The sequence below is a fragment of the Saccopteryx leptura genome, chromosome 11 (assembly GCF_036850995.1).
Source record: "Saccopteryx leptura isolate mSacLep1 chromosome 11, mSacLep1_pri_phased_curated, whole genome shotgun sequence".
Lineage (NCBI taxonomy): Eukaryota > Metazoa > Chordata > Mammalia > Chiroptera > Emballonuridae > Saccopteryx > Saccopteryx leptura.
In genome coordinates, this window is record NC_089513.1 from 65229788 (window position 1) to 65257111 (window position 27324).

The following is a 27324-nucleotide window of genomic DNA, read 5'->3' on the forward strand; positions in this document are numbered from 1 at the left end:
CCTTGTCCTTGGATAGGAAGAATAAATATAGTCAAAATGACCACATTACCCAAAACCATATACAAATTTAATGCAATTCCCATCAAAATTCCAATGTCAATTTTTAAAGAAATGAAACAAAATATCATCAAGTTTACATGGAACTATTAAAAAAACCCTGAATAGCAAATGTAATCCTAAGGAAAAAGGATGAAGCTGGAGGCATTACAATACCTGACTTTAAATTATATTATAGAGCCACGATAATCAAAGCAGCATGGTATTGGCAGAAAAATAGACACTCAGACCAATGGAACAGAGTAGAGAGCCCAGAAATAAAACCACATATATATGGTCAAATCATATTTAATAAAGGGGCCAAAATCACACAATGGAGAAAAGAAAGCCTCTTCTATAAATGGTGCTGGGAAAACTGGAAAGCCATGTGCAGAAGAATGAAACTCGACTACAGTTTGTCCCCTTGTACTAATATTAATTCAAAATGGATCAAAGACTTAAATATAAGATCTGAAACAATAAAGTACATAGAAGAAAACATAGGTACTAAACTCATGGACCTTGGCCATAAACAGCATTTTATGAATTTGACTCCAAAGGCAAAGGAAGTGAAGACAAAGATAAATGAATGGGATTACATCAGACTAAGAAGCTTTTGCACAGCAAGAGAAACTGACAACAAAACAGACAGCCAACTAAATGAGAGATGATATTTTCAAACAACAGCTCAGATAAGGGGCTAATATCCAAAATATATAAATAACTCATAAAACTCAATAACAAACAATCCAATAAAAAAATGAGAAGAGGACATGAACAGACATTTCTCCCAGAAGAAACACAAATGGCCAACAGATACATGAAAAGATGCTCATCTTCATTAGCTATTAGAGAAATGCAAATCAAAACTACAATGAGATATCACCTCACACCTGTGAGATTAGCTATCATCAACAAGACAGGTAATAACAAGTGTTGGAGAGGCTGTGGAGAAAAAGGAACCCTCATTCACTGCTGGTGGGAATGTAAAGTAGTACAATCATTATAGAAGAAAGTATGGTGGTTCCTCAAAAAACTGAAAATAGAACTACCTTATGACCCAGCAATCCCCTGCTGGTTATTTACCCCCAAAACTCAAAAACATTGGTACATAGGGACACATGCAGCCCCATATTCACTGCAGCTTTGTTCACAGTGGCCAAGACATGGAAACAACCAAAAGCCCTTCAGTAGATGACTGGATAAAGAAGATGTGGTACATATACACTATGGAATACTACTCAGCCATAAGAAATGATGATACCGGATCATTTACGACAACATGGATGGACCTTGATGACATTATACTAAGTGAAATAAGTAAATCAGACAAAACTACAAACTGTATGATTCCATACATAGGTGGGACACAAAATTGAGACTCATGGACAGAGATAAGAGTGCAGTGGTTACCAGGGAGAGGGGAAGGAGGAGGAAGGAGGGGGGTGGGGAGGGGAGGGGCATAAAGAAAACCAAATAAAAGGCGATGGAGGACAATTTGACTTTGGGTGATGGGTATACAACATAATCAAATGTCAAAATGATCTGGAGATGTTTTCTCTGAATGTATGTACTCTAATTGATCAATGTCACCCTGTTAAAATTAATTGTCTAAAGAAAATTAAAAAAAAATTTTTTTTTTCAAAAGAAAAAAAGTGCCCCCACTGGTAATCTGAGAAAGGGAACAGTACTATCACTTCATCTTTGAATAAGGGATAATGAGATACAAGAGAAATAGAAGTGGGGAAAAAATTACAGTAGGTGAGCTTCTGCTGTGTGCTTCCAGTTATCGAACATTCAAGAATAGTAACAGGTTAAGACTGGAGGGATTTGAGAGGTCTCCTAGGCAGCCTTCTCCCCAGCAGTGTTTCTGCTACTTGTCTGCTGAGCCTTCGCTGAGAAACACAAACAACTGCTCTGAAAGACACGACTGAGGTAACTGACAAGAGTTGCATGTGGACTTTGTATTAGAAAATCCTACTGTGTCGTGTTATATCTTCTAGGTTTTGGGAACTCTACTCCAGTTATTGAAGAGAATGTCTTTTCTTAGGAAATATACCCTGTAGTACTTTAAGGTACAGAAACATGATGTCTAAAACTTACTCTGGACTGGTTCAGAAAAATTAAAATGCACATACGCAAAGACAATGATAGAAAGGATAAATTTTGTATCTTGAATAAAAGTTTGAAAATTATTACAAGATAAAATTTAAAAGACAGCAAACAAAGAAAAAGGGCTCTAAATGTGATACTATTTATTGAGCATTTACTACCTGTGAGGCATTATTCTAATTGCTTTATCTAAATTTTTATTAAGTCCTTTGAGGCAGATAACAAGATCATTGTCTTCATTTTACAAATGAGAAAACCAAGTCATGAAGAGGTTAAGCAACTTGTCTAAAGCCCCAGTCAGTATGTGGTGACTCAGGATTGAAGCTGATACTGTGCTCTGTAGTTTTAACAAATTGTAGGACAAGTTTGGGAACCTAATCACAGTTTATAATTTGTTAACGACATTGAGCTCACAAGAAAATATTGTCTCCCAGTAGCAGTGTGAAACTCAGCATGCTGGGGATACACTGGCCTGGAATGGAGACCTGTCCTGGTAGAACTGGTCAGGTAACTGAAGCTCTATGTCACACCCACACTCAGACACACTCACACACATCACACATAGACACACTCACACACTGCAGTACACACACACTGTAGGGCCTGTCAGGACACATTTCACCTTTCTCCTGGGCCTGCTATGAGCCAGCCCTTTATATAATAAATAGACATGCAGAAGCCAAAGGTTTACTGTCTCTCAAGCTGCTGCTGCTAGATTTGTAAGCCTTGACGACAGCGACGTACAGTGAAAGTCTAGTATACTTTTGGTCACAGGGCACTTTACACTGGTGCAGACTCATACTGTGGTTAATGTGGGGGTTTATGGTAACCAAATATAAAATGTAATGACAGAAAATTTGAGGGTACAGACCTGATGTCACCTCTTTCTGTGTCCTATCATGCAGGCTGCCAGGACTGTAGAGGTATTCGCAACCCTCCAGTTCCTCCAGCAGAGCACTAAGACATACGAAACAAAATCTCTTTCATCCTCTGGCCACACTTGAGTTTTCTAAAATAATCAGCTCATCCATTCACTCAGCAAATATCTGCAGGGCTATGCACCATATACTATATATGTCACACAATACATGCTATCTATGCCATTTATCACATGCTACATATGCCATTGTACTACATGCAATATATGCCATGTACTATATGCCATGTACTGTAGTAGGCATCAGAGCTACAGAGAAACTCTTACAGGCACTGTTCACTTGAAGGCTATGCTTACAGCATGCTGGGAAGTAGAAAAGGATAGATTAATGGTTTTCAAGTCAATAAATATTTTTCAAGTGTCCATATGCACAGTTCATGCTATGTTAGGAGTGTCACGGCTTCCAAAGATGAAAGCGCAGCTTCTGCCTTCAAAGAGCTTAATATCTAGTGGAAATAATACTTGTGCACGTGTAATGATCAAGCAGAACAACCAACAACTTACGGGGAGCACAAAATGCTACAGGGTTCTAACTAGAAGAAATGATTTCTGGCAACGGGGAGAGGGGGTCGGGAAAAGTGACCAACTTAACGTGAATGACAGATGGTCAAAACACTAAGATGGAAAGCACCATAGGAGAAGCTGGTCTGAGGTGGAGGGAGGATGACTGGTTCAGCTTTGGTTACTCCGAGTCTGGGAGACATGCAAGGGGACTTAGAAGTAGCTGGATAAGTTGGGGGTAAGAATATGGGTACGGTTTTGAAGCCAGGTGGTACCTGGAATTATCCGGGCAAAGGGCAGGAAGCGGGAACTCTGAGCTGAGAGCGGCACCTCAGGGATGGAGAAGCTGCCACAGGGAAGGAACAGATGGAGGTGTTCAAAGAGAAGTCAACTACAGATCATGTGTCCCCAATGGAACAGAGAAGCTCAGAAAGGGGACGATCAGCCTTATCAACTATAGAGAAAAGACCAGAAAAATAAATAAATGGGAAAATATCCACTGGATTTAGCAATGAACAAATGACCCAACAAGATCAGCGAGGAGAGAGCAGGGGTTATTAAGAAGGGGTTAGAGCCTGACCAGGTGGTGGCGCAGTGGATAGAGCATCAGACTGGGATGTGGAAGGACCCAGGTTCGAGACCTCGAGGTCACCAGCTTGAGCGCAGGATCATCTGGTTTGAGCAAAAGCTCACCAGCTTGGACCGAAGGTCACTGGCTTGAGCAAGGGGTTACTCAGTCTGCTGTAGCCCCACGGTCAAGGCAATATGAGAAAGCAATCAATGAACAACTAAGATGTCGCAATGCGCAATGAAAAACTGATGATTGATGCTTCTCATCTCTCTGTTCCTGTCTGTCTGTCCCTGTCTATCCCTCTCTCTGACTCTCTCTCTGTCTCTGTAAAAAAAAAAAGGAAGGGGTTCGAGGGAGGCGGCCAGGGTCAGAGGGTGTCGAGCCGTCTTCCCAATGCAGTAGGAGGCCAGCTGGCACTGGGCAGGAAAGGGACTGGGGGAGGAGGACAGTAGAGATGAGCAGGACAAGGCGAGGTGAGCGGGGCAGACCCAGACAAGTGCAAGGAAAGCAGGAGATGGCTCCAGCTGCAGGAACGCGAGGATTCTCAGGAGTGCTGTGGGCCCTGCCCCAGTGGAGGCCACACCAGCCTTGGTGCAGTACCTGTTGGCAGCTGAGGGCATCTTGGAAGGAGCTGCAGTGCAAAGTGCAGCCCTGGGTCCACAGGGCGGTACAGCAGGGGCAGTTGGCTTAGAGGCACGGGCTGTAAAAAGGCACTTCAGGAAGTCAGAGGTAGATAGGTGACAACAAGAGACAGGAGGAAGCTGAGAGTGCATGAGAGGAAAAGGATCAATCAGGTAAGGTGAAGAGCAGGAATCATGAGATTCCTGGATGCCGAGAGACCACGGAATGGGGTCAAACCCTGCATTCCTGAAGTTTCAGCTCTTTGAAGTTAAACAGGCCACTGGGAAACAGAGAATTCTGGCTAAGACCTGGGAGTTGGTCACTGAGGACAAAGAGGGGATTTCTGAAAAGGTTGCAGTATATTGCAAATAGTATATATTAATTCATCAGTTCATAATGACACATAAAGAAAAACTCACTGGATACCTCTGAAAGGTGATAAGAAACTTTTTCAATATTAATAAAACTGATCCTATACGATATTTAACTTTGTGATAACCACGTAGTTGATGGAGACTTTCTCTTTATAGAATTATCTCCACTAATGAATAGAGCATTTGCTTTGACTATTTTTGCAACTCCTAACGATGGATGACAATCACATAAAAGGAAGACAACCAGACAGGACGTGCCTCCTGATGGAAGACAACAGCATCTACGAAGTCACTTTACACATACAACTTTCAAACCTGAATCTCCCCCAAAGCTCTAGACCTAGCAGCTGTCAACTAACATGAATTATATGAGACAGAGGAGCACATACAGTTACTGTATGGGAAAGCAGTCGGCAAGACCCAGACTATGGAAAATCTACAGAACAAACAGTCCAGATCCTCCCACCAAAACATTACAAGAAATTATGTGGGTGGGTGGGTGGGGGGCTATAGAGTAAAACATTCTTTAGGTCACATTAATCTATCTTAAAGCAATGCTTTGAGCTTCTTTGGATCCTGGTTCAAACAAACAGTAAACAGAACAAAACAAAACTCACATTTATAAGACAATTGGAAAAATACAACTCTAACAGAATTTTTCATAATATTAGGGAATTACTGTTAATATTTACTGAAATAATAATTTTTAAAAAAGGTCTGGTCTTTGTGAGGCCTTGTTATGAGCCTGGCTCAAAAACAAAACAAAACAAAACAAAACAAAAATAACAAAAATACCCAAATACTTGGTGCTAAATAGACACATTGTGGTAAACATTTCACAATAGCTGTATATGTAAATCATTATGCTATATTATAAACATATAGATCTGCATGTCAATTATATCTGAATAAAAGTGAATGATTGAATAAACAAAAAAATATACTTGGGAGGTAGAGAGTTGATAGCCAAAAGTGAATATAATGTCGTATGCCTCAATGCCTAAAAGTGACTGATGTCTTGAGGTAGGTAACAAGCAGGGTGCCAGTTCTGTTGGGGAAAAAAAATGAAGAAGGTGTGAAGAGCTGGTTTAAGAAAAAGACACTCAGCTCAGATTTTAATAAGTGAAATTTTATCTTACTTGGTTGTTATTACCCTAAATGGCCATCACTGATCACCAGAGAAACACAATTTAAAATCACAAAGGGCTGTCACCTAATACCTGTCAGAATGCTATCATTAACAAATCAACAAACACTAAATGTTGCCGATGATGTGGAGAAAAGGGAACCCTCATGCACAGCTGGTGGGAATGCAGACTGGTACAGCTACTGTGGAGCACAGTACAGACGTACCTCAAAGAATTAAAAAATAGAACTACCAAGATACTAACTTGAAAATATACATGCACCCTTATGTTCACTGCAGTGTTATTTACTCCAGCCAAGATATGGAAGCAACCCAAGTGTCCATCAATAAATGAGCAGAGTAAGAAGAGGTGGTACTCATATACAATGGAATATTACTCAGCCATAAAAAGTGAAATCTTACCATTTGTCTCCCATCCAAGTACTAACCAGGCCCGACCCTGCTTAGCTTCCGAGATCAGACAAGATCGGGCACGTTCAGGGTGGTATGGCCGTAGACAACATTTGTAACAACACAGATGGACCTAGAGGTCCATGCTAAGTGAAATAAATCAGTTAGACAAAGACAAATGCCATATGATTTCATGTGAAATCTAAGACAAAATAAACAAATAAAACAGGAACAGTCAGATACAGAGAAAAAAACTAATGATTGACAGATGGAAGAAGGGTTGTGGGTGGGGTGAAAAAATTGAAGGTATTAAGGAGTACAAGTTGGTAGTTACAAAATAGTCACAGGGGTATAAAGTACAGCATAGAAAATATAGTCAACAATACTGTAATAAACTATATATGTTGCCAAGTAGGTACTAGAATTATTATGGGGATCCCTTTGTAAACTAATGTAAATGTCTAATCACTATGATGTACACCTGAAACTACTATAAAATAATAGTGAATGTCAACTGTAATTGAAAAATATTTAAAAAGAGATAAAGAAGCAACTTCCACCTCCAGTTAGGATGAAAGCTCATCCACTCCCAATTTTCCCTGAATCAGAAATTCCGCTGAAGTTGACAGTAAAAGTTGTTCTGATTGACTGCTGGCTTCATGTCAACTTTGGACTTACTCTTATGGTCTGGTAGCATAAATTCCATAGCAGTGATTGCTTATGGAAGGTGAGCTTTGCCAACACTTTCAAAGTACAGCTCTTTGCAAGGGTCCTCAATTATTGCTTCTGGCAAGTCAAGGGATCTCTGCTCTTCCCCATCAAGATATGTTACAGGGGCTTTGAAAATGTAGTGTAACGGGAAACACTCAGCTTGGTAGGAATGGTGAGGCAGAGGGTTCGCTGGGTAAAAGGCTGGCAGCAGCAATGCCAGCATCACCCAGGGCAACAGGCAAGCTGTGATAGCTCTCCCCTAATCATGACAGAAAATGCCTTAGGCAGTCAGTCGCTTTTTAGGGACAAGGCTAAACAATGTAGTATGACCTCTACTGGCTTTTCTCTCTGGGCCCAACCCACCCTTCCAACTCTATCTCCTGCAATGTAGGTCTTCTATAGCCTCAGGGCACCCGCCCTCATTCTCCCTCATTCTCCCCACACTCAGGCTGTTCTTACACTGTCCTATCCATGACAGCCAGCACATCTCCTCCACAAAGCCACCATTGCTGGCCCAACAAGAATGTTTCTCTCGCAGGTCCTGAGCCACGACTTGCTGCAACGGCTTAGCACTGCACACCGAGTTCATTTCCAGTTATCTCTACAAGCATTTCTTTTAGTTTTCCAACTTGAGTCTCAGCACCTTGGTAACAGGATTTATGTTTTCCTTCAACCCCAGCACAATGCCTGGCACAATAACCAAAGAAGACACTTAATTTTACTTTTGTAAATAAGAATTTTGTTTGTGTGGTTTGCATTTTTAGTGCTCTGGAATATAATATTTTGATGAGCAAAAGAAAAGACATGAGAAAAGCTGGCTGTTTCAGCTGATAGCATTTTCCCTCTTCTGTAAAGAGATGAATCCAGCGAAGTTCTTTTGTTGTGAGATAATCAACACCAGCCCAGTCCTCCATGTCTGCACAAAACCCTTTGGGGCTCACGGCAAAATAAGCTAACCTCAGTCAGTGCTCACCCTGACCATAATTAGTAAAGAAGTAGAGAAGCAGGTGAAAACACTCAGCCTGCATTCCAAAATCATTTTCGCAAGAGAAAAGATACTTACAGCTACTGTAAGGGCTTCCATTATCAGTAGTATTGCTGACTTCACAAATGATAGTAACATTAGCTTTCTAACCTTAATTCATGCTAAATTTCAGCCAATATCAAATGAGAGAACAAGATGACCAGAACATATGAGCCATGGTGCATGCCCACAGCCAACAACATAGGCAGAAACTGACTCTAGCTCATCTGGAAATCCAGAAGAGCCTGCCTAGCTTTATCCTATGTGCAATCAATCAAACAGCAGAACATTGAATGTTTCTTCTAGGTAGGAACAATGCAAACCAAGTGATAGAATCTTGTTCCCATATAGGAACAAGGAGGAAGCAGTACTCGCTTTTCTGAAATGCAACATTTTATAGGCAAGAATTCCTATAATACTTCAAATTCTCATGGTGGAAAGAAAGGTGAGCTTTATCCTGAGAGTCACCCTCTGTGAAGGGCATACTGTCCATCTGCTGGAGGAAACACGACAGATACATTAAAACCCACTTACAAATGGAGAGCCTCTAAGCCTCATTACACAGCCATTAATAGGAAGTAAAATATCTTTTGTTTACTTGTATTCTTGCCCAACAGAGTATGGGGAAAAGAACATACTCTTTCAATATTAGATCACCCTCTGGCATCTCAAAGAGCAGAGAAGCTACAGCCTTTCCCAATGGCACCTGACCATAAAGAACAGACCAGCTACAACAATCTCAGAGCAAGCGTCTCAGGGTAACCAGTGGGCCTGGCTTCCTCTGGTGCTTGCGGAGAACCAGAGGAAAGCTAGTCCAGGGCAAGCCACCTTCAACTGGGAGGCCTTCCCCTGGGGACTGAATAAGTGGGAAACAGCCAGACCCACTGAGGATGAACTCACCTCTGGACACAGGGCAACTCCTGTTACATAAGAAAAATGGCCTTGGCATTAAGACAGAGGACACAGTACCTGCCCAAGAAATGGCCACACAATGAATGGGGATGATGTGATTATGTAGACTACTCTTTTGAAATATATTATTTCATTTAAATACTCAGAGAAACCTGACATGGTAGAAATTGTTCCCATTTCACAGATAGAAACTAAGCCTTACAGGGGTTCAATCACCTCCTTGAGCTGGAAACTGACCCCAAGTCAACCTGAAGCCACAGCCATAGTCCTGCCCTTTGTCGTTGTCTCCTGGCTCTCTGTTCTTCTTTAAAGAGAGCACGTCGCAAATATTCTCCCATTTTAGCTAGAAGGACACAACAAGCTCTAGCTCTATTTATATCTCAACATAGAGACCAAGAGTATGCCAACAGGATACTCGGATTCCTCTGTTAAGGCAAACTCTTGTAGCTGTCTGGGCAACGCTGAAACATCTACAGGTGTAACTGTTTCACCCGGCTCCTAAGCAAAATCAAATATTCCCATTTATTAAAATAGGTGGAGCCTGACCTGTGATGGCGCAGTGGATAAAGCGTCGACCTGGAACGCTGAGGTCACCAGTCTGAAACCTCAGGCTTGCTGGGTCAAGGCACATATGGGGAGTGGATGCTTCCTGCTCCTCCCCCTTTCTCTCTCCCTCTCCCCCTCCCCTCTCTAAAATGAATAAATAAATAAATAATAGGTGGAAAAGATATCTCAAAATAGGCTTTTAGAACCAGGAAAGAACACTGCCAAGAAAGGGAGGATGGGAAGGAGGAGAAAAGGCTTCACTGTAAGAGGAGCACCACAGCGGAGGGGCCTGGAAACGAAGGAGAAGCACATTCCGAACCCAGAGAGACAGCGTGAAGGGTCCTCGGGCAGAGGGCACAAGGTCTGGTCTGTCTGCTTGCCACAGAGAACTCTCAAATCCAGTCAAGGGAACACTCACAGTCCCAATGGTCTCTCCAGAGCTTATCATGTATCTGTTTGCTGTTGCTCAGGTCTAGAAAAACAAAGCAAGAAAATGACTTTACATTGCTCTTCTTCTAAGACCTCCTGGCTTGAGTCTAGCTGACCTATATATATATCAAGAACAGGTACTAGCAACATTCTGTTCTAATTGCTTTATGTGGACCATTCGACCTAATCCTCACAATACCCATTTTCATGTCATATTGTGCAGAGAAGGCCACAGAGCTGCCTAACAACTGGGTCAGTGCCAGGGCCAGGACCCCAACCCAGCAGTCTGGCTGGAAGCAGGCAGGACAATCACTTCAGGAACCTGTTTTCTGCATCTGGGCAAAACGCATTATGCAAATTACAGTGTTGATGACCTCAAAGGCTATTGCATGAACCATCACCAGAGAAAACACACGAACCAAACACCAAGAAACACACGCCTAACTTCAAATTGTCTTCTGAAAGTAAAAGATGGGACTCTGAGAACACTAAGAAAATGCAAACTGACACAACAGAAAAACTTGAGGAAAACTATAGTACTGTTAGACTCTTGAATTGAGCAAAAGTAAATAGCACGCTTGAAATTTGCTAGGCACAGTCATTTTTGAAGCTTTTCCCAATATAGAAATATAGTAAAAATAGAGAAAATTGTTTTTGAAAGCCTCTTCCGTTTCACATTACAGTATCAATATTTATGTAGACTACTTTTCATAACAAAAATTTAAAAGCTGAAATAAAACAAATATAACTCCTCAAAACAAGGTCAGTAGAACAGGGGAGATGAGCTAAATGCTCCTGTAAGGGTCTCGGTAAGAAGACCCCGGGGTAGGAAGAGCCCAGCGCTGCAGCCTGTCCCCCCAGCCCCACACTCACCCCACGGGGCGCCGCGGCCCGTTCCCCCCCCCCCGGGCCCCACGCTCACCCCACGGGGCGCCGCGGCCCGTTCCCCCCCCCCCCGGGCCCCACGCTCATCCCACGGGGCGCCGCGACCCGTCCCCCCCCGCCCCACGCTCACCCCACGGGGCGCCGCGGCCCGGCCCCCCCGGCCCCACGCTCACCCCACGGGGCGCCGCGGCCCGTCCCCCCCGGCCCCACGCTCACCCCACGGGGCGCTGCGGCCAGTCCCCCCCGGCCCCACGCTCACCCCACGGGGTGCTGCGGCCCGTCCCCCCCGGCCCCCACACTCACCCCACGGGGCGCTGCGGCCCGTCCCGCCCCGGCCCCCACTCTCACCCCACGGGGCGCTGCGGCCCGTCCCCCCAGCCCCATGCTCACCCCACGGGGCGCTGTGGCCCATCCCCCCAGCCCCACGCTCACCCCACGGGGCGCTGCGGCCCGTCCCCCCAGCCCCACGCTCACCCCACGGGGCGCTGCGGCCCGTACCCCCCCGGCCCCCACTCTCACCCCACGGGGCGCTGCGGACCGTCCCCACAGCCCCACGCTCACCCCATGGGGTGCTGTGGCCCGTCCCCCCCCCCCCCCCCCCCCGCCCCACGCTCACCCCACAGGGCGCTGCGGCCCGTCCCCCCCCCCCCACGTTCACCCCACAGGGCGCTGCCCCAGCATCACTCTCCCGTCCTCGCCCCATTTACTCAGCCCAGGGAGACCATAAGACACTTTTCCTCAGACAAGTTCAGCCATGTTTCAAAGCTGCCTTCATTTTCCTCTTCACAAAAACCGTGAGATCAAAAATCAGTGAATTTCAAACTCTAATTTCACCTTTTCAAGTTCAAGAATGCTCGAAGCCTCAACCTTGGGACTCACGCATGTAAACACCTCACCTAAGTTGCTTTCCATCCAGTACTGAACAGAAAAGCACATGATCAGAACCTCTTTGACAAGTCCAATATAAAGTTTTCTATTTTGTTATTTCAATTATAGCATTAATTACGGATTCTCCACATATCTTCCTTTGCTTATTTAGTATTACTTATTTAAAATTGCTTAAAATTACTCTTAAAATTCTACAAAACTGATAGGAAGAAGACTAAGTTAATATTTTTTCTTGAAACCCACTCAGTGCTTCTAAGATAGAAAGCAAATGCCTATTCCAAAGCACTGTGCTATTGTCATCTCTGAAAACAAAACACATTCCCACTTTCAGACGCACCATCTTTCTGTCAAAGAAACAAACAAACAAAAAAACCCATCCTCCTGGTGAAAATGCAAATCTCTTCTCACCACCCTCCCGAAACCCTTCCCACCACAACACCTCACCTCCTAACCATTTCAGAAACGCAAACTTGGTGATGCCAAGCTGAGTAGGAGGGACTTACAGTTGAAGATGCCCGGGGGTGGATGTTCAGTCACCAGGAGACAGTTTTCTTCATCACTGTTGTCCCCACAGTCGTTCTGTTGGTTACAGACCAGTGAACCAAGATACAAGCATTTACCGCTGGTGCAGGTAAATTTGCATTCTGAAAAAGTACAGTGAAAAGCATGAAGTAATCAAAGCAAATTTGATACTTTTGAGTTATTTTTTCTTCCCCATTTGCATTCCATGACAGTTTGGAAACTCAGCCTATCTGGAAAGCCTGGTAACCTGAAGTCAGAGAAAGGGGACCCTGGTAAGGACCTTCCTTCTCCAAAAAGCACAGGACAGTGTTCTAGGGGCACTCTGGGACCTGCCACACTATGGTACTTGCTCCACATCTCTTACCCACCAAATGAGGAACACAGGTGCTTCCTTCCCATGACCTGCCAGCAAAAGTCATAGCCATGGGGCTCTTATATTCCTTGAAAAGAATCTATGGGGCGTCTTCTATGCCTCCAAGGTCAAGGAGCAAAATATGTAACTTCTCGGATGTTCATTCATCTCAAGCCTAAGAAAAACCAGGTTTCACACCAGGAAGGGGTAGTATTGACTTTATAATATAAAACATGGGGAAATACTATGTGCTCTCTGCTACCCAAGAAGCATCTGTGCCAAGGGCCATGTGAGTGACTTTTAAAGAATAAGGTGAAGCCCAACCCAAACTGCTGTAGGTCACACTGAACCTGAGATCCCTGAACTCTGTACAAATCAATATCTGAAAATGAAATTTACTTTTGTGAGACTTAAAAATAAATTTGTAAACTTAACACAATACTATCAATTAAAGTAACTAAGGATAAGGAAAGTTACACAGTTACACACATGTGGGCACATAAACATTTATATATAATATCGAACATCTGTGAACTTTTTCCTAGGAGCACCCACAGAAACTGACAGGTTTGCATAGTCCCAACTCAGTGGAGAGCCGGCAGAAAAAAATTCAGTGTCCCAAGACCCCCCACTGGCGCTGACTATCACAACCTCTTATTTTCTCCTCAGTTGTATCTGTCTAGAATATGGGTGGCAGGCCTGGATAAAGTACATGTTTCTTTTGACTCAAAAATTCTATTACTCAAATAAAAGACTGGGCATCAGTACACTAATGCCTCCTCCAGCTCCACTAAAGGACACACGGGGCTGCAAAGAGAATAATCCTTTACTTGCTGTAGAGAGAAAGGACTTTAATCCTCAAAAGTATTTATTTCTATGACCCAGTATGAAAGAAAGATTACAACTCTCCATTTGTTCACATTCTCTTAAAAGAGTGTAGAAAGACAGCAACCGCAGCTCCTGACCTAGTTGAGAATGACAGTGTGAACACAGACCAAATGTACAGCCACAAGTTCATTGCTAGCTGCATCGCCAGGGTAAAAAATCGATGAGTGTGACCCAGGCCATGTGGGAGGAGTGCTCTGAAACCAAATTCTCTCTTCTCAGAAAGTGGAAAAGATGAAAATCTAGCTGGTTTGAAATTACATTTATGAAGTGAGGGGTTTTTTGTTTGTTTGATTGTTTATTTGTTTTTAACTTAATGGAATAAAAGGATGTCAAGGAAATAATTTATCTTCCTTTCCAAAAGAAACATTGGAGTTCTAATTAATACCAAACATAAAAAGGACATTAAGCCAAAAACAAGTCTTCTTGAAGTTGAAATGTTGATTGGAAAAAAGGAAATACTAACCTAAATTGAATCAACTCCAACTAAAAAAATTAATCATTGTGATTTGAAAGGATCTCAGGACTGACCAGGTGGTGGCGCAGTGGATAGAGTGTCAGACTGGAACACAGAGGACCCAGGTTCAAAATGCCAAAGTCGCCGGCTTGAGCGCAGGCTCATCTGGTTTGAGGGCAGCTCCCAGCTTGGACCCAAGGTTGCTGGCTTGAGCAAGGGGTCACTCAGTCTGCTGTAGCCAACCCCCCCCCCCCCATCAAGGCATATATGAGAAAGCAATCAATGAACAACTAAGGTGCTACAACGAAGAATTGATGCTTCTCATCTCTCTCCCTTCCTGTCTGTCTGATCTTACCTGTCCTTCTCTCTGTCTCTTATGTTTCTGTCACACACACACACAAAAAAAAGGAAAGGATTTCAGGTTAGACTACCATGTTCAAGTCCATGTGGTATTTGAAACCAGTGAGGAAATGTAACCACATTCACACTTGACTAATTTCAACCTGTTCAAGAGAGACCCAGTCTAGACTAACAAAATATTTTTAAAGAAATGAATTATGGGATTCATTCATTCATATAACCAGTATTTTAGCCCCTTCTTTTTTTTAATTTTTAGAAAATTAAATTTATCAAGGTAACATTGATTCACAAGAGTATACAGGTTTCAGGTAAACATTTCTATAGCATTTGAACAATGGATTATGCTGTGTATCCATCACTCAAAGTCAAATAAATCATTTTTGTCACCTTATATGTATCCCTCTTTAGACCCTTCCCCCACTCCCTCCCCTTCCTCTACGCCCCCCTGCCCCTGGTAACCACTGCACTCTTATCTATGTCCACGAGTCTCAGTTTTGCATCCCACCTATGTGTGAAATCTTACGGTTCTTAGCTTTTTCTGATTTACTTATTTCACTCAGTATAATGTTCTCAAGGTTCATCCCTGTTGTCGTAAATGACACTATGTCATCCTTTCTTGTTAGCCCCTTCTATGTTATGTGCCAGGTAGTGAGGCATGGCAGCATGAAGGTGAAGGAGCAGCCCTCTTTAAAGGGCTGACAATATGAACTTGTTTTTAAAAATGTGAGCAGTGAGTAAGATTGGCTAACTCCTCCCAAGGACTAATTTTTCTGCTTTATATCTTTCACATCTAGAGTGCTGCCCCAAAGCTTAACAGGCACTTGGTGAATCACATTATTTGTTGAATAAATTAATGATCTAATCGGAGCCTCATAAGAACCCTGTGAAGTAATTAGGGTAGATATTCTTATTCCCATTTTATACATGAGAATATTAAGATGCAGAGATTAAGTAATCGTGCATGGCTCAAATGTTAATAAATGGCAAAATCCAGATGCGTATCCGAATTTTCTGCCTCTCATCTCAGGCTCTCCCCATCGTCGCCTCTGTTTCCAAACCTGCTTTCATAAATGTCTAAGACTCATTTGTAATCAGAATGTCCATTAATGTAACCAAGTTCTCAACATAGTTTGTTTTTATAAGTAGGCTTACCATTATTCAGGACACATTAAGAATGCTAATGCTACTGATGTGCTCAAAAAGCTTTTATTTCTTAGATAATGGAAATATCAAGCCCTGGCCAGTTGGCTCACTGGATAGAGCATCAGCCCAGCATGCAGACATCCCAGGTTCAATCCCTGGTCAGGGCACACATGAGAAGTGACCATCTGCTTCTCTTTCCCTCTCTCTCCCCACTGTCTCTCTCTTCCCCTTTTGCAACCAGTAGCTTGGTTGGTCTGAGCATCAGCCTTAGGTGCTGAGGATAGCTCATTTTATTTGAGTATCAGCCCCAGATGGGAGTTGCTGGATGAATCCTGGTTGGAGCACATGCGCGAGTCTGTCTCTATATCTCCTCTCCTCTCACTTAAAAAAAGAAAAAGAAAGAAAAAGAAATATCATCAACCCATTGAATTTCACATTCCTAAAATCTAAATGTTCTTAACCATGAGTCATTAGCTAAATATCAAACTAAAAGTATCTCCAACTACTAAATTGAAAATTTGAATCTAATGACTTCCTAATGTGATACAGAAAATACTAGAAAATTACTATAGATTAAGTGTTAAAGATTAATGCTAAAGCTGGAATAAAACTGCAGACCAGAGTAAAATGTCTATCCAACTTAACATAATAGGTGTCAACAGAGACAGGCTTCCAACTTGATCTGGACTCACGCTGCAAGGCCACCTCCACCACATTTTGGTATCCAAAAGCCCAGTGCGTTAAGACAGTAGGAGACGGCCCTCTAATAATTGGGGTGTTGTCATATTTCAAGCAAACTAAGAGCCCTATATGAGAGGGTCTAACTGTGTCTGCATTCTGGAATCACCTGGGCATCTTTCAACACTACTGACTGCTGAGCTCCAGCCCAGGCCATAGCTCTCACTAGCCTGAGATGTGGCGGGCAGTGGGGATTTCTAGAGTTCCTTAGAAGACTCTGAGGGCAGCCAAGATGGAGAACCACTACCTAGTGAGAAGTACCTAACTCATGTATTCCAAGCCCTCTCTTTAGCTAACAGTACTTTATTGAAATGTTTAGCTGGTATTTGCTAATTTACTAAGAAAAAAACAAAACAAAATAGAAAATAATCTCTTAAAATAGATGACAGATATTTTGAAGATTCCCGCATATAGGACCTGGTTGCTACTGCTCTATCTAGACCAAAGCAAAATGAGCAGTCTCAGTGGCCTGTGGCACAATATCAAATATGAGTCACTGTAATCTAAGGAAGCAATCAAAGAGAAATTGTAACAGAAAATTTTTAAAGAAATGATGGCAAATTTTTTTCCAATTTTTTTTTCCAATGGGATATTTCAAACACTTGGGGACTTCAAAATTACATTTTGACACACTGGAGTGAGGAAACATCATCAATGAAGTAAAATACAAGTCAGAGAAAGAAGACAGAATAAATAATGTTTTCTTATTATATTTTGTTCATTATTTGTGGAACTTGCTGAGTATTTTCTGCCAAGTCAGAAGTTGAAAGAAATCAAAGGTTGTTAAATATTGGAAACATTTTGGCTACAAATTCATGGTGATTTCAGATGTATAATATTGGGATAAATTACAGAATGAACTGTATTTCCTTCAGTTTTTTTCCTTAAAGTCAGGACTTTTTTAAAAATTGATTTTAGAGAGAGAGGAAGGGAGAGAGACAGAAACATTGATGGATCTACTCCCATATGTGCCCTGACCAGGGATTGAACCCACAACCTTTGTGGATCAGGGCAATGCTCCAACCACTGAGCATTCCGGGACTTTTTAAATAAAATAAATGGGATTTCTTTCTGCCATAATTCTCTATATGATAGCTATGAAAAAATATCTTGAATCAACAATAGACTTCTGAATCACTTTATATGTTCTTTTAGCACTTTCAAGTGCTTTTTATTCTTTTTAACTAATATAATTTTGATTCTACCAAGGGGATTAAGTTTGGTCTCTGAGATGCAGATTTGTTCTCCTGGAAGTCAAGATCGAGCACTTCCAGATAAAAGTGAAATAGCATATTTCCCCATTATAAGATGCACATTTTTTCCCAAAAATTTTGGTCTAAAAACTGAGTGCATCTTATACAGTGGCGGTAGATTTTTTACTTGCGTTTCCCACTTTTTCACGCTTGTTTTTGCTCTCATTGTTAAAAACAGGGGTTCGTCATCAGACACAGATGAGGGCAAGCTAATGGATGAAATTTTTGACAAGGATAAAAAGTTGTATGAATTTTATGATGAATAAAACTTGAGTTCAATAACTTTATGTAATACATTTATTTTTTCCAAATTTTGGGCCCCAAAATTAAGAAGCGTCTTATGCATGGGGAAATATGGTAGTTCCCAAGGGGTGGGGGGGAAAGGGCGGGGGAGGGGAGTAAAGAGAGGCAAATATAAGGTGACAGAAAATGATTTGACTTTGGGTGATGGGTATAAAACATAATCAACAGTTCAAATGCTATAGAAACGTTTACCTGAAACCTATGTACTTTTATTGATCAACGTCACCCTGTTAAATTTAAATTTCTAAATAAAAGAAAAAAAAGAAGTAGATCTTAAATGTTCTCACCACACACACAAAAATAGTAATTAGGTGGCATGATGCAGATTTTAGCTAAAGTTATGGTAGTCTTCATTTTACAATACGTAAGTGTATCAAATCAACATGTACACCTTAAACTTCCACAATGTTATCCATCAATTATATCACAGTAAAGCTGGGAGTGGGAAGAGCCTTCAAACAGTTGTTCTCAATTTTTCCTACACTCTTTTTAAAGCCTTAGTTTTCACAGATATGATCTCAGCAACAAAATAAAGACCTGTATAGAACATTATATCACAACTGTAAAATCAGCCCTTTTTGTGAATTGGCAAAGTAGACTACCGTAGCTATTTTTGTTAAAATTCATATAGCAACATCGATTCATTCAGCTCACACTTCTATCATTCACAAACCTGAAAATTGAGATTCTGGCTCCAACATTTTTGACATTAAAACCTAGAACCTGCTCTCAGTAATGCACTTACGTTGTAAATAACAAAGAAATTAAACAGCCATTTTAGCAATCATAAGTAAAGAATCAATAGGTTTCTAAAATTAAGATAAATTTTACTATAACCAATGTTAATGTACATTTCTTAGTGTAGAAATGACATTTTCTTTCCTTTTCTTTCCTTCCTTCCTCCCTTCACCCCCCTCCTTCCCTTCCCCTCCCTCCCTCCCTCCCTCCCTCTCTCTCTCTCTCTCTCTCTCTCTCTTTCTTTCTTTCATTCAGGGAAAGGCATGAGAGACAGACAGAGAGACAGGAACATCAAGCTGTTTCCGTATGTGCCCTGACTGGGGATCAAACTGGCAACCTTTGAGCTTCAGGATGACGCTCCAACCAATTGAACTATCCAGCCAGGGTTTAATATTTTTATTGAATGATTGATTTTTAGAGAGACGGAGAGAGAAAAGGAGAGAGAGGGGAGGGGGAAGGGAAGCAGTCATTTGTTGTTCCTCTTAGTTGTGCATTTACTGGTTGCTTCCCATGTGTGCCCTGACTGGGGATCGAACCCGCAACCTCGATGTTGAGGGAAGACACTCAAAACTGACTGAGCTACCAGGGCAACAACAATATTTTCACTGATTTATATTTACATTGCCTACTCGCCTGCAAGGTACAAGATTACCTATCATAAAAGTAAAGTTCAATAGCCCTGGCTGGTGGCTTAGTGGATAGAGCATTGGCCCGGTGTGTGGACATCCAGGGTTTGATCCCCAGTGAGGGCACGCATGAGAAGTGACCATCTGCTTCTCCCTCCTCTCCCTCTGCCTTCTCTTCCTCTTCCCCTCTGGCAGCCAGTGGCTCAACTGGTTTGAGGGTGGCCAGAGGGTGGCCACAGGAGTGCATCAGCCTCAGGACTAAAAACAGCTCAGTATTCCAGCATCTACCCCGTCCGAGGCTGCCAGGTGGATCCCAGTCAGGGCGCAGGTGGGAGTCTGTCTCACTATCTCCTCTCCTCTCGCTTGAAAAAAAAAAAAGTGAAGTTCAATAAAAATTAAAAACTGATTAAACCACAAAAAAAAAACATGAACCTAGAAATGCAGGGAAAGGGAAAGAAACATTGTGACCGAAGAGGATTCTAATAACTGGCTACTAAACCAAACTCCAAACAAATGAACTGCCACGGAGACAGAAAACTAGAGGCTGGGTGGCGAGCCCTCACCGGCCGAGAGTGGTGGCATTCCAAATAATCAGAAACAGACTTTCTCTTGATTTGCAGAATTAAAAGGATCTGTCACTCTTTTTATTAAAGGGTGCTGTACAATAATATGGAGGCCATCTTAGATACCAATTTTATCAAAAAAAGAAAAAGGGCTCCCATGTTATCAATATTTTCTGTATCAGCCTTCAGTGAGGTTGGAATATGGAGCAGTTTCTATAAAAGGAGCCAGAATTACAGCATGCAGAAAGTGGTGATTTAGGCAAATTAGGAAGATAAGGTTTTGAGAACCTTCAGAAATGAAAAAGTAATACTTAAAGCTATTCTTCTCGAATGTCAGCTTTTGACAGGAGGTGAATGGCGTAAGGATGATATATACACATTCTCCTACAAAATTTTTCAATGTAAGACATACATTTTGAGTAACCTGTAAAACATTTAATATTTCCTATCTTATCAACATTGATTTCCTTAGAAATCTGAGGAGAGACCCACAGACATTGTGTGTGGCCCACCGAACATCACATTAGCAATCTGAACACATGCTGAGTCACACTTACAGACCCTGCATCACTAATGACATTGTCCCCTCACTCAGAGAGGACGCTGACTTTCCTGGTCATAAATTTGGAAAAAAGGGGAATTTAATTTCAAGGTTTATATTCTGTGTAATGAATTAAGTTACGCCACAAGCATTTAATCAAAGAATAATCTTAAGTGGTGCTATGAAAGAATAGTTGTCCTTCAGAAAGATGAATGTGACATGAGAGAAGGATACTTTCTCATATAATAAGATCAACATAGAAGAGCCTCCCATTGAAGATAGTAATGAAAATTTTAAAAACTCAATCCATTTTACGATATGGTTTATCGCTCCCACTGCGGTGATGATTTGGGTTCTGAAAAGATGTTAATGTGTCTGAAATTCTCTGAGAACCATAAATAAAAAGTGTGTTCTAGCATGCGGAGGACCCGGGTTCAATTCCCGGCCAGGGCACACAGGAGAAGCGCCCATTTGCTTCTCCACCCCTCCACCGCGCCTTCCTCTCTGTCTCTCTCTTCCCCTCCCGCAGCCAAGGCTCCATTGGAGCAAAGATGGCCCGGGCGCTGGGGATGGCTCTGTGGCCTCTGCCTCAGGCGCTAGAGTGGCTCTGGTCGCAACATGGCGACGCCCAGGATGGGCAGAGCATCGCCCCCTGGTGGGCAGAGTGTCGCCCCCTGGTGGGCGTGCCGGGTGGATCCCGTTTGGGCGCATGCGGGAGTCTGTCTGACTGTCTCTCCCTATTTCCAGCTTCAGAAAAATGCCAAAAAAAAAAAAGTGTGTTCTTCAAAGTCCAAGGTACTTACAGACTAGAGACTTCTAGTGCTAAAATTACCCTTTAGAGCAACTTAAGAAACTACCCAGCTTTCATTAGAACACCGTCATTTTAAAAGTCAGTCAAGTCCTTTAGGACTTTGATTAGAAAATAACCCTATTTCTTTACTAGATTTAAAACCAAGGAATGAATAAATTTGTTTCTGTCTTTCTATATGTAAAACTGTGAGCAGGTATTCTTCTTACCTTCTTAGAACATTACTGAAAGCCAGCAGGTAAGAACCACCTTAAAATACTCTGAGGAACAAAAAAGGGGCTATCAACATATGCCCTGAATGTGGGAAAATAGTTTAAAGGATGTGGACCAAAATATAAACAGTGACTACCACTGGGTGCTGGGGTCCATAGACACTTGTAAGTTTCTCAGGAAATTTATGTATGATTTTATATCGGGAAATATATAAAGCCTATTTTAAAAGGAAAAGACATTGTGAAACCAAATGTTTGTAGAATCATAAAGCCATCACAATCCTAATAAAGAACCTAATTCCCTACAGCATGATCCAAAAAGAAATCTAGACACACAGCTCCAACCCCACAAAGATAATTACTATTAAAAGTATATTTCATTCATGAAATACATTGAGTATCTACCATGGTGTGGAGCGGCAGTAACAGCAGGGAAATGGGCTGCCAGTATCTGACTAACTGCATAAGGGGAGGTGGGGGGAGGCCCACCCTGAGTTCAGGTCAGTCCTGTGAAGCCTCATGGGCTACTACAAAGAAAACAGCTTTTACTCTTAGTAAGGCCTGGCCCTGGCTGGTTGGCTCAGTGGTAGAGCATCGGCCTGGCGTGCAGGAGTCCCGGGCTCGATTCCTGGCCAGGGCACACAGGAGAAGTGCCCATCTGCTTCTCCACCCTTCCCCCTCTCCTTCCTCTCTGTCTCTCTTCCCCTCCCACAGCCAAGGCTCCATTGGAGCAAAGTTGGCCCGGACGCTGAGGATGGCTCTGTGGCCTCTGCCTCAGGCACTAGAATGGCTCTGATTGTGGCAGAGAGACACCCCAGATGGGCAGAGCATCACCCCCTGGTGGGCATGCCAGGTGGATCCTGGTTGGGCACATGCGGGAGTCTGTCTGAGTGCCTCCCCGTTTCCAGCTTCAGAAAAATAAAAATAAATAAATAAATAAAAAATAAATAAATAAAAAAGGCCTAAAGCACTAAAAGATTCTGAGCCCAAGAATTAATACTTGGACATTTTTTTAAAAAGTGTATGGATAGGCTGGGATCTAGCTGGTGACAATTAGATGTTCCAATTACTTCCTCCCAGGACCAAACTGGGGTTACAACTAAATTTAAGAACAATCGTCATGAAGAAACAACTCGGGACTAAATGAAGAGGAGTCTCATAACCGAGGACTCACAGAAGCCACATCAAGACTGGTAGGAAGGGCAGACACATGCAAACGGCTGCACCCGCTCCCACAGGCAGCAGCTGAGGGTCCAGAGGGACATCACAGCTGAGATGAGTTAGCCCTGAGACGTGTGGGTCCCAAGCCCCAAGCCAGGTATCCCAGCCCAAAGCACCAGGGCCTGGAAGAGGTGCCCACATAGCAGGGAAAAGAGGCAAGGTTTCTGGCTGTGAGATGCAGGCACCCTCTGAAGGGCCAATGCAGAAAATCTTGTTCACAGCCTCTTACCCTGTGCTCTGGAGAAGGGAAGGCTGAGAGGACTGGAGATGGGAGAGAAAAACGAGAGATCACGCGAGATCGGCAGCCCTGGGAAGAGACATGGTGAGGGAAGAGCCAACACAGGCCCCTGTGCGGAGTCATTCTCCGATGCTGCAGTCATCATCTCTCAGGGGTGGAGCAGTCCCCTCCATGAGGCACAGCCTGGGGAAGAGCAACTGCTGCACCCGCAGAAATCCCTCTTGCCCCACGCTACGGAGATCAGGGCCTGTGAGATGTAAGCAGCCTTGGCCAGAAGGCAGAGGGCTCAAAAGATTCCGGAGGTGACAGTGACTCGGCTGTCTGGCATTGAGGCCAGAGCGATTCCCCTCACTTTTCTGAAAATATGACTAGTGCTTCTGCCCCATGAGAGATTCAGAAGAGACTTCCTGGACTGTTGGCAGACCAAATCCCTGGGTTTCAGAAGCCACATCCACTGGACTCCTAGTGGCCACGCCCTACTGGGATCTGAGAAAAAATTCAGGACAGACAGACAACTGGGGCCAGGGGTGGGAGCCACCTTTCCTAATCCCTGATTAAGCCCCATCCTCTACACTCTACCAGAGGTTTTTTCAACAGCCGAGACTAACAAGCAGGCAGCTGACAGAAGCAGCAGGAAGCAGTTCTCGTGAACCTTGGGTATTCGCTGACTTGCTCCCAGGCCCAATTATGGTAAAAGCCAGCCTAGGTGTGCAACTTGGTTCTTCCATGTGCACCTAAGCCTAGCAGAGACAGCCACAAACTCTGGATCACTTATAGCTCCAAAAAGGTTGCTGAGGACCAGTCAATGGCAGTCTGACACTGGTCTGTGCCAGGTTCCCTCCTAAGAGGCCCAGAACCAACACCTCCCGTGGTCAGCTCCAGACAGCATCAGAGGAAGATCCAAACAGCAATACTAGCAGCCTCTGCAAAGGGAGAGCTCTGAGACACCAAACCCAACAGACATAAATTCTGCTTTCTGTAATTAGCACCTGCACAGCAGCTTGAATGCATTGGACAGTGTAGAGCTTCACTGTCAACTGGCCCAAGTCCTAGATACCCTGCCCTGCTGGGAGAAATTCCACAGGGTGAAGGGCAAGAGGCTTAAAGCTTAGACATCCAAAGTGTGAGTTCCGTGGAGCCTATTGTTGGGACCGGTCAAGAGCTTAGCCACCTCCTAAGGGATTGGCCACAGTCAACCCCAGTGGAAGGCTCTCTCAATCTTCCTCCCTGAGACCTGGGGCTCCCCAGCTGATAGAACTTCTACAGAAGAGGCTGTTGGCTCCATACAACCTGCACCTACTGCTCACCTCTCTAGGGAGAAACAGAATTGGAGTATCCAACAGTGGTTGAGGAATTAGAATCTGGAGCAGGAGTACTACTTTCCCTGTACTGAGCTCCTGACCAAGAGGGGGTCCCACTAATGTTGTCATCCCAACCTCAGTTGTCTTAACCCACCAAGCTTGCAATCTGTGAAGGGGTTGGTGGGAGGAGGTCAGTCTGAACCCACACTACAGTCTTTCTACAGAAGATTCTGCTTCAGAAGGGGGTGGAACAGTTGAAAAGTGGCAGCAAATATTAAGGAACTGGAGCCCTTTTATGGAGCTGCTCTCAGCTCTAAGCAGGAGAAAGCTGATTTTTATACACAGCTTGGCACCTCCCACACACAACTAAGCATAGAAAATGCAGACACAAACAGTGAACAGAGTAGTAGTTCCAGACAGGTAGCCACAGTGAGTTACAAAATATGTCTGACATTAACCCGTAACCAAACCCCACCCAAGAGGACTCAGACCAACACAACCAGCAATGGGTTGCAAACAAAACCAGCGCTAAGTTCAACTAACCACACAAATGGCACACACAAACTGGAGTCCTGCAGACACCAGACCCTGCCGAGAATAACTACACCCCAGATGAAAAACACTGCACAGTGTCAAATACACATAATAAAGGCTGACTGTTAGAGCCAGTCAGACTAAAGGGTTACTTTCAAGCATGAAAAGGCCAAACCATTCAAGACTCACAACAGGAGAGTAACTATAACCCACAAGAAAGATTCCTAGAGCAAGGAGCTCGGGTGGCCTAAAGGTCAGTACCACTGAGCTTACCTTCCTCATAAAGACATCAAAATGAAGCTACCGATACACAGACAAAATGAACACAAAGATATATAACCCAAATTAATCATAAGAGAAATCTCTAAAAAAAAAACAATTAAATGAAATGCAAGTAACCAAACTACCAGATGTGGAGTTTAAAATAATGGTTATTAGGATGCTCAAGAATCTTAGAGTAAAAATGGATGATCACAATGAGAGCTTAAACAAAGAGATAACAAGCACCAAAAAGGACATTGAGATCATTAAAAAGAACCAGTCAGAAATTACAAATACAGTATCTGAAATGAAGACTGAACTATTATAGAAGAAATCAACAGCAGTCTGGATGAAGTGGAGCATTGGATCAGCGATTTAGAGGACAAGATAAACAAGCACAGAAGCAGAGCAGCAAAAAGAAAAGAGGCTCAAAAAGGCTTAGGAAACTCTAAGAGACCTCTGTGACAACATGAAGAGAAACAATATCTGTATCATAGAGGTTCCTGAAGGAGATAAGAATGAATAGAAGTAAAGAACTTGTTTAAAGAAATTATAGCTGAAAACTTCCCTAATCTGATGAAGGAAAAAGTCACATCAGTTCAAGAAGCACAAAGAGTCCCATTAAAGATGAACCCAGAGAGGCCCACACCAGGACACATCATAATTAAAGTGCCAAAGAGAAGACACAAAGAAAGAACCCTAAAACCTGCAAGAGAAAAGCAGTTAATTACCTACAGAGGAGTCCCCATAAGGATGACATCTGACCTCTCAGGAGAAATAGCTCAATGTTCAAAGTGATGCAAAACAAAAACCTACAACCAAGACTACTACCCAACAAGGCTATCATGTAAAATTGAAGAAGAAAAAAAGAGCTTCCCAGACAAAAGACAAAAAAAAAAAAAGAAAAAAGCCTAAAAGGAATTCATTATTACTAAACCAGTACTGCAAGAAGTGTTAAAGGGCCTGCTATAAGAAGAGAAAAGAAAAAAAATCGAGATAAAAGGATTATATGTTTAAAGAATAAATAAGTTTATATCAACAATTCCCTTAAATGTAAATGGATTAAATGCTCCAATCAAAAGACATAGGGTAGTTGAATAGATAAAAAAACAAACAAACAAAAAAAAACAGGACCTATAGATATGCTATCTAAAAGATACATATAGACTGAAAGTAAAAGAATAAAAAAAATATTCCGTGCAAATGGAAACAAACAAACAAAAAAACTGGGGTAGCACTATTTATATCTGACAAAATAGCCTTTAAAACAAAGGCTATATTAAGATACAAAGAAGGTCACTACATAATGATAACGGGAGCAATTAAACAAGAGAATATAACCATTGTAAGTATTTATGCACTCAATATAGGAGCACCTAAAAATATAAGGCAGATTTTGATGGACTTAAAGGATAAGACTGACAGCAATACAGTAATAATAAAGCATTTCAACAGCCCACTGACATCAATGGATAGATCCTCCAGACAGAAAATTAACAAGGAAACAGTGGCCTTAAATGAAACACTAGATCAACCGGACTTAACTGATATCTTCAGAACATTTATTTCACCTGAAAGCAGCAGAATATACATTCTTTTCAAGGGCTCATAGTACATTTTCTAGGATAGGCCACGTTGGGACACAAAATAAGTCTCAATAAATTTAATAAGATTGAAATCACATTAAGAATATTCTGTGACCACAGTTGCATGAAACTAGAGATCAGCTAATATAGAAAAAATGAAAAGCATTCAAACACTTGGAGGCTAAATAGTATATTATGAAATAACAATGGGTTAACAATGAGACCAATGAAGAGATAAAACAAAATGTTGAAACTAATGAAAATGAACATACAACAGCTCAAAATCTAAGGGACAAAGCAAAAGCAGTCCTGAGAGGGAAGTTCATAGTATTACAGGCATACCTCAAGAAGCAAGATAAATCTCAAATATACAATATAACTCTACACCTAAAATAACTAGAAAAACAACAAACAAAGCCCAGAGGAAATAGAAGGAAAGAAATAATAAAGATCAAGCAGAAATAAATGACATAGAGGCCAAAAAACAATACAAAAGATCAATAAAACCAAGAGCTGGTTCTTTCAAAAGATAAACAAGATTGACAAAACTTTAACCAGACTCATTAAGAATAAAAGAGAGAGGACCCAAATAAAATCA

At 42.4% G+C, this 27324-nt stretch overlaps 1 protein-coding gene across 6 annotated transcripts in view; it reads right to left on the reverse strand.

Annotated features, from left to right (window-relative positions):
- Positions 1 to 27324, reverse strand: part of LDLRAD4 (low density lipoprotein receptor class A domain containing 4) — a 567361-nt gene that overhangs the window by 226894 nt on the left and 313143 nt on the right. For all 6 annotated transcript variants that reach the window (XM_066352252.1, XM_066352253.1, XM_066352254.1 and 3 more), the window contains one exon: positions 12588 to 12728. In XM_066352252.1, the coding sequence (XP_066208349.1) occupies positions 12588 to 12728 (141 nt within the window). The remainder of the gene's footprint in view (positions 1 to 12587; positions 12729 to 27324) is intronic.